Here is a 15858-nt window from a genome sequence, read left to right as displayed (position 1 = left end):
ATAATTTATTGTACCTACTTGTAACATATTGGCTTCTTAGCTCACTAGCTAGCCATTTACTCCAGCTTCCTTTGGCAGTGTAGTGTAGCAGTTAAGGGACATATTCATGATTTATATATATATATTTGATGGATGACCAGACAGGAGTAAAACCTATGGAAAGGTCAGAGTTGATCTGACAGTTCAAAAGAGGAGAGCCTCTGAATCTGTTTTCCTAATGAATTTACCATTCCTAAATAGTTATGCTGCTCCACCTGATTAAGGTGAAGTTGAAAGTAAAACTCAATTTGGTTACTGATAAGACCGCATATGTCGATGGAAGGTGCTAAATTCATATTTTATATTTAGCCATCACCATCACAGTGCATGTCCCTCTGCATTAACCACAACTTAGATAATGACCTAATTAAAATGTCACCCAGAAGAGTTGGTTAGTCACTCACAATCTACTGAGTTAATGAGGTGCCGGTAGCCTGTGAACGTGTCAGCAAACAGTGAATGCTGCAAACTGAAGGGCGCAGCCGTTAACGAGGCTGATGAATGTCGCCAGGGAGCCGCACCCTGTTGTTGTCCGGCAGAGGCTGGGAGAGCGAGGCGGTAGATCGAGGCGTGGGCGTAAATCCACGCGTATTGACCCAGGGAGAAGATGAACAGCTTTGATTATCTGACTTTGCTGTGGTCAAGGTGGACGGAGTAGGGCAGGAACGCGTTACCACCAGCGCAGATGAATGCGTCTTCGATCCCATTGATTGCCATGGATTCATGATTGGGTATTGCGTAGTTTGTGTTCCTCTGTCTCATTTTATTCATCCCCTACATGTTTGTAGAATCCCCACGGCTGTTTTCATATATTGATACCTGGATTACCAGTGAGTTAGCATACTCCTCTTGGCCTCTTGACAAGTACATTCCAAATGTTGTGTCACATGGAGAAAGTGTAGAAACAAATTTAACAAGCGCCTATATCAGCCTTACCAGTGATGCTGATTGGCTCAGCGTGTGCCCTTTCCGCATTCAAAGCTGTTGATCACTTTGAATTGCTGATGTCGCGCAAGATTGATAGTGGGTCTTTCCCATTCTGAAAGAGCGTGGTATCGCATTCCAGCCAGGTAATAAAACTAGCCCTGAAGACAGTGTAGAAAGACTGTTATTTTCTTTGTGAATGGGGGAAAAAGCGAAAAATTTCAATGGTTCAGAAATGCATATAATGAGTGCATGTTCTTCACCACTGTGTTCTATGAGGTCATTATGAAAATGCCTGTTTAACTTCTTATTTCCTGTAAATGTATGTCTATATAAGTGTTGACCTACTGAGACAAAAAACTGAAAATGATTTGGAAATTGTAGGGATATTATATGGTCCCAGACACTGACATGACACCCATATGTAAAAAATAAACCCATACATTTTGTTGCTGTCCCCTGCAAAATGGATTTTCTTATAATGTAGTGTCTCTGTCTCCTCTCCCACAAAAAGTCTGTTTTCAGAAAGATGGTGCTGATGTACCCCTTGATATCCAGCCAGGGTACAGACCAGATGTTTATTATTTGCTCATCCTTTCCCCCGGAGTATCAGCTTCGGTGAAGAAGTCTCTGGGAAGCCGGCGGGGGCTGGGGCATGCAGTATGTCAAAGGAAGTCGCATTAAGGCCGAGGCATGCGGCGTCTAGGGGCCACTGAAACGGAGTGAAAAAGACAATGTGTCACATTCACTGTCTCTGCTTAACTAAAAACCCAATCAATCCATCTGGCTATTTAAGTTTCTTTGGGGGGGGGAGGGGGGTGGGGTGTGGGTCGCGTCTGGAAGATTTGTTTGTATCCAGTAAATGGCGCTTGCAAAGTGAATACTCGTCAGTGTTCCTCTTGTCCTCCAGAAGAATTAGTGCTTTTCTCCTGAGCTCAACTCGGTGGGGAGATGTAAGGGAGCTGGGACATGAAAATTTGATGGGAGAGGTTGATATCATCTCTGAGATGTCCTGCTGCTCCATCTGTGCTCAGCTCTTTGTTTTAAAGATTGTCATTGCTTGGGAATCCCAGCTGCTGTTTCTGCTTCTCCCATGGGTCACTTAAGACAGGAATTATGCTTCATATATTAAAACTTCACTTTCTTTGTTGAGGGTGGATATCTGTTATTAAATATAGAGGGGAATTATCTGTGGAGGGGGGGGTCTTGTTTGTTTTTTGGCATTGGCACTATACATTTGCATATTAAAAGATATAACTAGGTTGCATCTCTAATGTTCATTGATCCTTTGCATTTGTAAATTTGATTGTTAACCAAAAAAAAAAGTCTTGCTTTGTGTGTGCATATTAAGATTTTAGTGCAGTAATTAGCATCGGTAAAAGGGGAATTACTCTATCAAATATGAAATGCTCTCAACAAAGCGAGCACCTCTTGTCATAATCGCTCAGTTCTACAAAAGCATAATTTCAGCAGCGGTAAATAACCCTTAAAGTTTTGCCGTGGCTCTGGCTCCAGTGTGCTTAATTCTGAATGAAAGCCAAGCGTGTGCATATCTATAGATCCTGATTAACATGCTAATGGAGGTCTCTTCCTTCTCCCGTTAATTGGTCCGCAGAGTGATCGAGCAGCTGGGCGGGAAGCAGCTGGTGATGAACCACATGCACCACGAGGACCAGCAGGTCCGCTACAACGCCCTGCTGGCCGTGCAGAAGCTGATGGTGCACAACTGGTAGGTCCCTCCTGCACCGCCCGCCCTCTTAGAATATTAGCATCTGCCTTTTCTGTCCAGAAAAGGGGCTTATCAAATACTAACTTTCTGCACAGCTGTCCTAAACTCTGGTCTCTTAGAGTCACGGGGTCTTTTTATCTTAGCCAACAAAATGTGGGCTCTGCATGAGCAATACCTACTCAGACTAATGGTTATGACTGCACAGCTGTTCCTGTGTTATTTAGAGCACAGCATGATGGTAAATGAGAGCCACAGGTTTACTGATATACTGCAGTTTTTCATGAATGACATACGGTCATGTAGATTGAGTAATAATTCTTCAAAATAGAGGCTATAATTGTGCGGGTGAATTTTGTGTACCAAAATTGGAATGAGCAGTTGACCTGCTCTCTCCACTCATTGAGTAATGCAGCCGAAATGCATGCACCCATCCCATATAACTGGCTGCAGGTCAGTGACTTTTGCATTACAGGTCCCGCAGTACTACAGGAGAGCTAGTGCCAATCTGAGGATAGATGTGTGTAGTACTTTGCTGGGGGAAGTATTCACTGTATCCCTGACCATATAAAGTCAGCTCTGTCCTTTGCTGCAGACTCGCAGTCATACCTGGCTAGTAAAAGTCAGATAAACTTTTGACATCTAGGCTGTAGCAACCAACCTGCGCTCATGGAAAACACCTTTTACAACTGAACCACTCTGTTGCCCCTTCTCTGCGACGTTAAGGAAGAAATGTGAACAGGAGTCTATCTGAGTGGAGCTTGTGTTTGGTGTATTGAATACAACACGCAAAAACAAGTCGCTCTGGATAAGAGCGTCTGCTAAATGCCTGTAATGTAACAAGAAAGAAAAGTAAGATAACAAAAGACCTTATATGAATTTTTACAGGACAATGTGATCCTTTAAAGACTGTACAAGACATTGAGATTGAGAAATCTGTCATTTTCTGTTGTCGAACAAATGCTAGCTGACACTTCTCTGCAGGCTTGAAAATAGGTAAGGAAGTATAATCTCTGGAATCTATTACAGTATGTGTATGGGTAATTGTGACTTTGGAAAGCACAACATGGAATGGGAGCCCGGATCCTGGCACGGGAGTTTCCACACATAATCAGTCACTGCGACTGCTCGAGGCACTAAGGGTCAGAGCGCTAATGGGGCGTATCGGAGTGACGAATGAGCGGCCACAGCTACGGCGCCTCCCTCTGGTGGAAGATGAGGTGGCCTTCAGTGGACAGCGAGGAGTGTGCGTGCATGCGTGCCTGCTTTATGTGTCTGGTTGATCTGCACCAACCTGCTGTTTAACAGCAGCAGTGGCATCGACATCCCAGAAATGGAACACACACATCTGCAGACATTTGTCGTGTCAGTGCTATTACCTCTGTGCTGACAGAAGCAATTTTTATATACCAGAGTCAGTGTAGCAATATAATGTGGTGAACGTTTGGCTCAACCATATAACTGGATTCATACGTTTAAAAAAAAAGAAAAAAAAACCTTGAAAAAACTGTTCAATCTTACTCTCATCAACTGTATGTCCAATTGATGTCATGTTTTGACATTGCACCTTTGGGTCCTTGTTAAACTGTAAAATGAAGGTTTGTGTTTTGAAAAACAAGCCTACCATGAGCAAATTCACACAGTAAAGTGTCCAGTGTTCATTGAACTCCGACAGAGTACATGAGTCCAATGAACATTTTACTGTGCATAGATATTTATTTTAATTTATAATTCTAAATATTGGTCTCATTGCAATATCAAAGTTTTCTCTTGATTTTTCACAAAAACATTTTATAAAGCACCCTACATACATACACATTCTATTAATAGCATATTTGTGCCATTAATCTTGACTGTTTTCCACCTTATGTGCTGCATATAAACAGGCAGATATTTCATTTATTTATTTTTTTGAAAGCTGTTTGTTTTGTATTCTGCTCCCATTGTTTAAGCCCTGCTGAAAAGCCTCAAAGTATTACTGGAAGCCTAAGTGTTTATAGACCTCCGTTGTAGTTGTAATCTTGTTTACTGCTTTTAAAGACACATCTTCCCTTTCTGAATTATTAGTGGATGAGAAATCATAAAAATACCCAGAATACAAAAATTTTGCTTTTTTGGCTTGGAATTGATTTAACTTTATTGGGAAAGCAGTAAAACATTTTAGTAGTTTGCCCTAGTTGATTTATGCAATATCTGAGAAGCTCACCTATCCCTCATAATGGCTACAGTTGGAGCAGGTATCCTGTGAGTTATTTTGTTTACAATTTTCTGTTGCCAAGCTTGCTGCACTTTTGTTGGTATCAAAATGAGTTCCTCAGGGAGCTGATAATTGGAAAAAAGTAGGGTTGGGTAGTCTGTGTTTGATATATTGACTGTTTGTTCAAAGATTGTATGTGAATATTCACTTCTCACTGTCAAATAAACACAACCTCTTACCGTACACAGAGAGGGAACCATCTTCACTTAAACAAAACCAAAGGGTTTAGTCTGGAACAACCATGTTTTGATGAGCTTGAATTTCAAATGAAAACTTTTATGGGAAAACAACAATTTGAGTGATACAGTACAGTGCATGTTTTATAGCCACTTCTTTTCCTGCTGTTCAGATTCCTTGTCGTATGTGACCAATAGGGGTGGTGCAGTGGGTAGCGAGTGAGTTTCTGTGTGGAGTTTGCTTGTTCAATGCATGCTGGGATATGCTCCAGCACCCCTTGTGACCCTGACCAGGATAAGTGGGTATAGATAATGAATTGATCGTTGTGACACATACCCAATGTATGTCTTTAGACTGTGTTTACATTCTGAAGTGATGCATACATGCAAATTAACAGGTAACCTACACTTGCCCTATTTATAAATAATCTAGCAGTAGACAGCATCAACCAAATGACAAACATTGTTATATTAGCATTAGGACCCAGGCAGACCCAGAAGAACTTGTCTTGGAGAGTCTCTGAGCATTATTGCCAGTACAATTGCATTGAAATTCACATGGTGAGATATGGGTTATTGGGTATGTAAACGGTGTCTTGAGATGTGTGCGTAGCTTGATAGCACATTGAAAAAGTATCAGTACTCATGCTCCTTGCAGTGAATTAAAACTTGCTCCGTGTTGGATTTTGTGCATTTTGTGCTGATGTGCACAGTGTATTCATAAGCACCTTGGATGAGCTTTACGTCTGGTCACTCCCTTAGTGAGGAAACACGTTCTTAAAATACATTTCTTTGTATGTTTTAAAATGTTGCAGTCGCATGCAAGCGTTTCTCACACTGCCATTCTACCTACTGTACTTACTTTACAGCAGTCAACTGAAGGCAAAGCAGGTGGAATCAGGCCACCACCTTGTATGGCCTATGTTGCATTTAGCATTTATAAATAAGATCACTATCTCCTGAGCAGTAGTTTGTGAGAAAAACATGTGTTCAGGGAAGCTGCATGAGGTCTATTTTTCCATGTACCCATAATTTAAAGTGTGCTTATCATCTGTTCTTTGGTGTTGTATATTGATATTGTCCATTTAACAGCGCTGTAATTCCAACACTTTTTGCCAGATGTGGATGTAAATACACTCAAATTAAAGCGGACAGTGTGCCTTTTAACCTCACGCTCACTTTCATTCGCAAGTCTAACGTACGGAGCCAAAACAACAAAAATTGTGTCACTGTCCAAATACTTATGGACTGCCTTGTATAGTATTATGTCTTGCAGTGTATGGACTATTTCCTACTACAAGTCAGCTTTGATTGTAAAGAGTGAATAGCCAACCATGTGGTGAAAGAAAGGGGGAAATGGTAGCTGTGATTGCTGGTGAAAATGAAAGCTGCATTGTCTTCCTGTGAAAAAACCTCACAGACGAGTAGCTTGGAAACAGCGTGTGCCTGCATAACCTACAGAACTCAAGGCTGTTTTTCTGCTCCTTCTAAAAGCAGAAAATGGAGCAGTTGGTGTTGGTCAGTCCGGAGGGTGGTAAAAAGAGGCTGGTGCTCAACTCCAGGTGCAAAACCTTGTTTAAACTGCATCCCCATACCTGCATCTTTCCCGGGATCTAGGTAGCTTTTTGGACCGAAATGCACTTCATTTTTGTCTTTTTTTGTTTTTGTTTTTTTCTCATGAGCAAAAATTTGTTCAATTCGGTAACCGTGGCCGTAACCCAGTTTTGTTTTTCACTTCAGATTTGGGTACATTTCCTAATCATCTGTGATGTGTGTAAGACTACAAAGTAAATCAAATTTAATTTTGTCGTCTGATTTAACTAACTTTTGAACATGCAGGTTGGGGAAACTTTTGATTTACAATTTTTGTTCCGCTTCTGTTCTTCTCCTCCCAAAGCCATATTGCAGCCGTTAGTAATTTATGATTTATAATTCGTTTTTATGAAAGTTTTGGGTAGTTTTTTTGGAACCTGGACATGACCATGCATTTTTAGACTCTTATGGAAACAGTCCATGGAAGACCACCTGGAATAACAGATTTTCTGAGCTGAAATTACTTTGCTAAGTGAGTCAGGACTCAGGATTAATGTGGTTATCGCAATGAATGCCAGAGAAGGGTTTACTTAAGGCCAGGTGCATTGTACAGGTGTGTCTGTTCATCCCTCCAACCGCACAAATTGGCTGGATGGTATTTCATTCCACATGTCCTCAATGCAGCGTGAAAGCAAAGTTTTCATAATATTAACCATCCCACTGAAACTAGTTATTTTCTGGGGCATATAAACCTGGAAATGACATTAATTCCTCATTTTGCTTGATGTCTGATAAATTTCATTGTATCTGAGGATACAAACATGTATTACATATAAAGCTATATATCCAAGCAAAATAACCTTTGTTACCATAGCTGTTAACTTGCATGGTAGCCATTTAAAATGAATAGTAATGTTCTTGGAAGTATACTGTACCTAAATCAGTATTTAATAATATCATTATCACATTGGAAATGTAATTTAACAGGTCTTCTTTTTTTCTCACTCTTCGTTTTCTTACCACATTCTCAGTGGTTACTTGCCAAACCTGTAAATTCTGAATTGATATTGGCAATATCTGTAGTGTTTAGGTTTAATACAATTGTGTATGTTTTCTATAATAAGGCAGACATTGGCACGGCATACAGTTTATTACTGTGCCGAGCATGAGCTTCATCATAAAACATCTAGGCTTTCAGCAAGCTTGTGTGAAAATTGTTTTGCATGAGAGCTACTGTGCTACCGTTTGCAACACCTGCAATATACAAAAAACTTGTTGAAGGCTAGAGGTGGCTATCACAGCTGTATGAGACGATGTGCTGTAGCACATAGTAAACTACAATGACTGTGCCCTCACGGAGAGAACAACACATTCTCATTATTTGATAGAACTTCTGTGCTCCCTACAGTACCCTGGCTGCCACTCTTCCTTACTATATCATTTGCCTCAAGGATTTTCAAATTTATTGTTCTCCATTGGACTACCTACTCTCAAATTATATTGGCACAAATTATATTTATGATCTGGTCGGCATCAGCAAAAATCCATTTCTGTGAAAGTGCAGCAGCAAGCCCAGTTTCTCTAACGGGAACATTGTGGCCCAAGTCACTGATTTATATTTTCACATTTAAGCCGAATGTTTATTATTCAGAGCCCTTACGCCCACCGTCTCTCTAGTTTTGAGCTCGATATCCTAATCGCTGTTAAGTTCGTGCTGCTGTTCGGTTGTTCATAGTATTGCTTTCAGAAAAGTTTCAGACAGTAACCTCTTGATGAGAAATGCATATGTTTTTTCCCCGTATTTTCTGCAGCCTATTGCATCTACAGTTTGGTTCTGAGCGAATAGCACTTCGCATCAGCAGAAGGATCTCCAGTGATATTTAACTGTTACCCGCTGTCCTGTTGACAGGGGATTATTTCCTTACTTGGGCTGTCCAATTTTTCCCTCCGTTAAAAAAAAAAATATCATGCAGCATCGGTGTGGGAAATGAAGGGATAGCATCTAGTCGTTTCTTAATAATTGATCTTTCTGTCAACATTGGAGGTAAAAATTTTTCTTCCTCGTTTCAGGCTGAGAGAAGGTCAATACACCATCTTAAAGCTGCTAGGGCTTTTCATCCATGCCTGAACTTTCCATTACGGTTTGAGCACGGATTACTTTAGCAGTGTGATTCTGTCATTCACCATTTCATCTGATATGGACATGGTGCTAATGAGAGGTTTTAAAATGCTGTGCTACCCCTTCCCTACTTTTTTTACGGTTCGAATGTGTGTTCGTTCTGGTTGAATTAGTTTCACATTTAAACGTGACATGCTTAATGTAGAAACTCTGTATTCATTTTTTTTTCTTTTAAATCTGAAGATATTGTGGTTGGTGATATATAGAGCTTTTAGCTTTTGGAACATATACTGTAATTGCAGTGCATAATGAGTCTCCTCAGTTATGTGCTTTTGATACCCCACTACGTTAGGCACCTTTCAGTTTCAGTACGCATACTGTAAATACCAATCCCTTCATGGCAGCTTCGGCAAATTGTGCAACATTAATGGGATTTTCATGCATGACTTGTGAATTGTTCTCTGAGCAAAAAGATAACGGATGTAGGCCGGCAAGAAATTAAATATCAATGACTCTCCCGTGTTTATATTGCTGAATAATGAATCAAATGAAATCAGCCGCAGAACAGTACACGTGCTGGGTTACTGCTATTGGCAGTTTCGCTTTTACAGCCGGCCTTGTTAATGTACCCTCCAGTATTTATTAGCAGGTTGAAAGGGGCTTGTAATGATGAATGTTGACTCACACTGATACAAAAGTAACTGCTTATTTATGATATCGATTCATATTGATATCCAAAAAAGCCTTATTGCCTATGGAAATAGTGTCTCTTTAACACTCAGTGGCAGTGTTATAAAACTCAAAAGAGGGAAAAAAAAACAAGAAAAACAGTTGCAGTGTTTCTTATATTAATGAACATTCATTTCAAAGATCTCCTGAATTGAAAATAATGACCTTTTCCTTGTATGGGGTCTATTGATATTTCATAATGAGTGCATGCCAGGGGTTGGGATGTAGAGGAGCGCATGCGCTGTCCTCAGATGAACTATGATGTTGTCCTCAGTTTGTAAAGCAGCTGAAGTCTGGAACTGTGGTTTTATTTGCTCCTGTTGACATGTCCTCCCTCCTCTTGCTGCACAGTGAGGCTAATCACTGCTTTTTGGTTCGCTGAATTTGCCGAGCACAGACGGTGGTGGATCTCGGCAACCTGCCACGGTTCAAAAGGTGGCGCCGTGGATTCATCCAAGGGATGAATTGCTGACCTATCTGTTGGCCCTGTAACGTTACCTCAACAGCACTTCACACAACAACGCGCTTGTGTGTATGCGTGCCTGTCTGTACACGTGTGTGCATGGGTGGGTGTGTCTGTGCATGCATGGGTTCTGCAATTACTGATTGAAGTATGAAAAATTATCATGCAATCAGGAATGTTTCCAGATAACTCAAGTGGAGATGCAAAATTTTCATTTAGCTCTTCAGGCTATGTGCATTATGTTGCAAACTGGCACTCAGGCCATTAATTGCAAGGGAGTAGGGAGGAAAATTGCTAAAAGGCTTCCAGATCACGTCTTTCATGACGCACATGATCCACTCTAGGTACGACTGCTATGTACACACAAATCAAATTACCATTTGAAAGCAGTACTAGTTAGGATTCTGTGTGGCTAAAAGCTTTCCATGCGTAAGTTTGCAATCGATTGCTTAATGGACAAATTATTTTTACTGTACATTCGAAAATACTCTCTTAGATTTGAGGAAACAAATAACCAAGAACATGCCTAGTATGGACGAACAAAAATAACAAAATTAAAAACTATTAATGTCATAGCATTCATAGATCTGTCATGAATATGGCTCAATTTCAATTTCAGGGTAAATATAGTTTTGATACTTTTAAACATAAGATGACAAGGTAGCACTGGAGTTTTACGTTGTTCTGAGGCTCGTCAGCATGTCACATGTCATCCGTCACACAATCACATCCGCTGCTTTTGTACAGTAGCTACTAGCTAACGTATTCGGTTTCACCTGATTTTACTCAATGGTCTGTATGCCTTAATGTCAAATTCAGAGGAAAAATTTAGTCTAAATTTAGTCTTAGTTATTTCTCTAAACTCCCCTACGCTAATGCTTATAGCCTAGTGGCAAGAGATAGCCAGGGATTTGAGACTGGCTAACATAGCTGAAAGTGCTAGTTCAGTTTATTTACTCTTTCTTGTGGATGCTTTGTCAGTTTGCTCCAGTTAGCTGTGTAACAGAAGTTGACCCTAGTGTTCAGCTATCTGGAGGAAGTAGTTCATTGCATGAATGTTTTGCTCCATAATTCATATTATGGCAGATCAGTTGGACTCTCTCACATACTCCCTGTGGAAGCTGTAGAGTTATTTATTTGCTGTTTTGTCTGTCCGCGACATTGCAACTCTTTTTTGGGGTTGGTGAGAGAATAGTTCATCGTGAAATCTTTCCGCACTTGCCTACGCCAGCATCTGTCTCTGTGCTTGATTGCTATGTCTGAATGTAAAAGGGAAGCCCCCTCATTATTATATGGACAAAGAAGTAAGGAAATGAGTAAATATAGAAATAAATGAATAAAAAATAAATGAATCAAGAAATAAATACATTTGGAAATTAATAAATACAGAAATAAATATATACAGAAATACCCATTTATGTCAGATTTTATCAATTAATTTATCTCTGTGTACTCATTTTTTTTTTTGTTTACATTTTTCTTGCATTTATATTTAATAATCTGTTTATTTATTTTTGTCCTCTATAATCTAATACTTGGCCTCTTTCAATAAAAAACTTGTTTCCCCAAACCTTTGAACATTGTAGAACATTATAATTTGTCTACCCACACATTCAAGTCCCTCAGTACTAGAGTTAGTAGTAGTAGTATGGTTAGTATTATTTGTGGTATTCATAGTAGTAGTAAGTATTGCTCTGGTTGTATGTCACATCTAAACACCCTTATTATGCATGCCTTAAAACGCTGGAGAACAGAGTAAATTGGATTTAGTGACAAAGTGTCAAATGACTGTAAGGTAATCTATCAGCGCAGATGCTAATCTGGGCATGCGAGTGAGCGAAGGGATGGCTGTGTGGCCATAAAGAGCAGGATGGATAATGCAGTGGTAAGCAACTGTATGGGGGGGGGGGGTTGAGAGAGGGAGGGCGAGCAGAGCTCTGCATCAGCTGAAGCAGACGCAGGCAATAAGAAGGAAGGCCGGCCTGGACAGAACCGCATTGCTCAAGGCCAAAGACCGAACAGGGAACTAAGAATGGCGTGTTAGAAAAGTGTCATTTACTGCATTTTTTTTTCCAATGAGAGGTGTCTGAAACGTACACCGAGATCTAGGAGGAAGTGTGAAGGTCAGGAAAAGGGAAATTGGAGAAATAACAGTGCATCGTGCACATGGAAAATGTAGACGAAGCTGCAGGGAACTAACGGGAGGTCTCAAAGCCCAAGCAAGCTCTGTGAGATTTTCTGGTGGTGAGGTCGGAGGAACATTCTAGAAATCTGACAGGTGTAGCAGTTGAGGGCAGAAGAGCAGCAGAGAGGGGGTACTGTGCTAGCAGGTTCTTGAATCAGCAAGAGCAGATGGAAGAATTGAGTGAGCTGAGTATCAAAAGCAGAAGAGAAAGAGATCAACGTTTAATACAGGGAGGGGAGTGTTTTTCTCCAATCAAGAAGAAAGCTTGGCCTGTAGGGAATTGCCAGAAATGCTGGGAAAGGGCAATGAAGCTCAGTATGTGGTGGCTGATGCCTTCAGGGCTGTCAGTGAGGGAGGTACTGAGACAGGGTGGTAGATTATAAGCTGACGTAGATTATGTTTCATATTGCAGGAAACGGCGTTTTTCATTTTGAATTGAGTCCGCATTGTGTGTATATGATTATTACACAGGAGATGCCTCAAGCAAACACCTTCGAGGGACAGTAGTGTATAAAAGAGTGCGTGTTTGCGCATGTATGAATAGTGGATTTTCTTTCCCACATCACATTTACAATGTTTTCTTTTCCAACGCAGGGAGTACCTTGGCAAGCAGCTGCAGTCATCAGAGCAGCCCCCAGCCGTTGCTGCCAGGAGCTGAGCTTCGTGTTTGCAGACAGAAGGAACCTGCAGTCTGAGTCACCCTATGCCAATTGCATTTTCCCCTAGAATTAATATGTAGATCCTGAGGCTTAGTCACTTGTTGTCTGATGGTAGAACCTGCTCGGTTATCCGATCCTCAATCGTCATTTGTCCCTAAATGTCAGTGATAGTTGCTGTGCACATATTTATGTCTTTAATGACTGAAAAAGTAGGCATTCCAATAAAATTATTCCACTAACTTATTCCTAATGAGTGGCTCATTCTTTTCATCAAGTGTGTCTTGGTATATGTGCTCCAGATATAAATACACTTTTTGTTGTTAGCTTGCTCCTGTCAAGACCCCGGATTCCGTTCTACAGTTTTCTGAAAGTGTTGCTTCCCAGCACTTGGTGAGAACTATTATGCAAAGAAATTGTTGTCAGTGACAAGCTCACTGCAGAGTTATGAGCAAACGTCTTGGATGAGCTATGGTTCTTTATATTTGTAAATGGTCTCGGGGTTTATTGGTTGGTTTTATTGTCGCTGTTTTGTTTATGGTAGCATAACCCACAAAGAATATTCACAGTAATTCCACACTGCGCTGAAATTAATGAGCACACTACAGCCACAGCGCTAAGGGTACTTCACAAATGTTTCAGCCGTCATCTGGCGTATGTTTATTTATTTATTTATTTTTATTATGTGGGAGCACAAATATGTAGATATCTGCCAATGCCAAGCTGTTGTAAACAATTTGTTTATCAACATTAGCAACCATGATGTTAAAGCCACATTCAAACCAACCTGATCACGCATCGTACTACTTGATAGTAAAAGCAGAGAACCTGAACAATTATCCGGGTAGATATTCACAACGCAGGTCACAGTGTGCGAAGGTGCTCTTATGGTAATGGTGAGAATAAAGAAAAAGTTTTCTCTGACAAAATGCTTGAAGGAGAGTATTTCATTAAGAACCACTTACTGCACGAATGCTGAGAATGACCTTTAAAACCTGTCTTTATAATGCAATCACAACACTTTCAATTAAATTGCATGTCCTGCAATTAGATGTTCACATTCCTTCATTTCCAAATTTGAGAAACAAACGGTGCCCTCCAGAATTACTGACACCTTCAATTAATATTGAAAAAATGCTGAATAACATGCACTTTATTGTTTATCAAATGTTTTCTATGGTAAGTGTTATTAAATAGTTTTGTGTTGCCGTTGCTCAGAGGAAAAAAATATTTTAACAAAATCATTTTTATTCTGAAAATATGTGTCCTAATTATTGGCACCCCTGCATTAACAACTTTGTGCACTTTCCCTTTGCCAAGATAACTGAGTCGTGAGTTTGAAAGTACAGCCCCACCACCATATTTCACAATGGGGGTTAGGTTCTTTTCTCCATGGCCATGCTTCTTTTTACGCCAATTCCACCTGGGGTGTTTGTTGACAAAAAGTTCTATTTTTGTCGCAGCTGACCATAGAACCTGGTTCCTATCAAAAGTTACTATGATGTTTGGGGGTGTCTTGGTGGCGTACCCTGTAGAGCACTGTCCACACACTCTTTACGAGCTGCAATACTGGGGGTTTGAATCCAGCTGTGTGGCCGTTGTCAAATGTCTCTTCCCGTCTCTCTACGCTGCTGTATTTAAACAAATTTTTAAATACCCGGAAAAAATTGTATTATTATTAGTACTATTATTATTATTTTATTTCTTTTTTAAGTTTCAAGGATGTTTATCTGACTCTAGGCACTTTTGTGTGAGGCTTGATGACAGCAGAGGCTTTCTTCTGGCAAGTCTTCCAAATAGCGTGTTGGCATGGAGGCGGTGTTTAATTGTCTTTGGTGATCCCAGCATGCAATCAGCTTCTACAATTCTCCAACTGTGATCACTGGAGAAGCTTTTGCCTCTCAAACCATCCTCCTCGCTGTGCGCTGGGGTAGAATGCTCTTGCATCCTATTGCAGGCAGGTTATTCATAGCTCCAGTTGTCTGAAACTTCTTCATTATTGCCCCAATAGTGGATATTGTTATTTTCTGTCATTTTCATAACCATTTCCTCAATTATGAAGGTAAAAAATCTTTTGTCTCACATAATATTTATACCACAGTGGAAATGAAACTCATGGATATCCACTTAAAGACTCAGTTGTGCTCTTGTCACCCACTTGGTTCAATTCCTTTTTGGTCATAATCGTTTCTTCAACAGTTGTTATTTTATTTTTTAATCAATATGCACCATTGTAGTCCAAGGCAGAACTGGTTGTTTTGGTAGAAAATTTTCTCTGCCATTCTTGTTTTGTGTTCAGGGGACCAACTAGCTAGCAATAGCTCCATCTCTGTGGTATCTCTGTTCTGACAGTGCTGAACATGATTTACTGGCATAAAGCTGTCCTGATTGGTTTCCTTGCAGAGAGCTGTCCTGATTGGTTGTTAAGATTCAGGCGCTATGAAAATTAGAGTGGAAGATTTCAGAGCCTGGCGCAGTCAGAGAGACCAGATGTTCTTTTTTTTGTTTGTTTGGGGGGGGGGGGGGTTATCAATTATTGATATCTATTGGTATGTGAAGGAAACCAAACATGAAAAAAGTGTTCTAAAAACTTACATACTGCCATTTTAAGGTGATGTGCATCATGCTTTGACAGCAGACTATGTGTTTGTGAGCACTTCATAGGGAAGGAGAATGTGCATCTCAGAATTCTCCCTTTAAGATGCAGTACTGCACAGGTCATTATGTGGCAGGAGGTAATCACATAAGTATTTCAACAACTTGCAATTTCTGCCTTGTCTTTTCAGCATTGTCAGATGTGCATAGGGTGAAAAATAAACAAACAGAGGTAGGCAAATTGGCAGCCATTGATCAGCTCCTGGCTGGACCTGATGCTCAAGCGCACTGTCTCAAACTAGAATTATTCAAATTTTGCATTTCCGAATGTTTTACTTAATTGGCTAAATAATATAAATTCAAGAGTGCATGCCAGGAAATGTTTAATTGATAAATTAAATGTATTACTATCACAGTACATGCACAAGTATGTATGACTGAACTTTAAATAGATGT

The 15858-nt window shown here is 40.2% G+C and overlaps 1 protein-coding gene across 3 annotated transcripts in view; it reads left to right on the top strand.

Moving 5' to 3' along the window:
- LOC118225822 (V-type proton ATPase subunit H) overlaps positions 1–13053 on the top strand; it is a 58819-nt gene extending 45766 nt beyond the window's left edge. For all 3 annotated transcript variants that reach the window (XM_035414808.1, XM_035414809.1, XM_035414807.1), the window contains 2 exons: positions 2579–2692; positions 12746–13053. In XM_035414808.1, the coding sequence (XP_035270699.1) occupies positions 2579–2692; positions 12746–12809 (178 nt within the window). In that variant the 3' untranslated portion in view covers positions 12810–13053. The remainder of the gene's footprint in view (positions 1–2578; positions 2693–12745) is intronic.
- The last annotated feature ends 2805 nt before the right edge of the window (positions 13054–15858 follow it).

Source organism: Anguilla anguilla, chromosome 4, assembly GCF_013347855.1.
Source record: "Anguilla anguilla isolate fAngAng1 chromosome 4, fAngAng1.pri, whole genome shotgun sequence".
NCBI lineage: Eukaryota > Metazoa > Chordata > Actinopteri > Anguilliformes > Anguillidae > Anguilla > Anguilla anguilla.
This window is presented reverse-complemented; position numbering and strand designations above follow the sequence as displayed.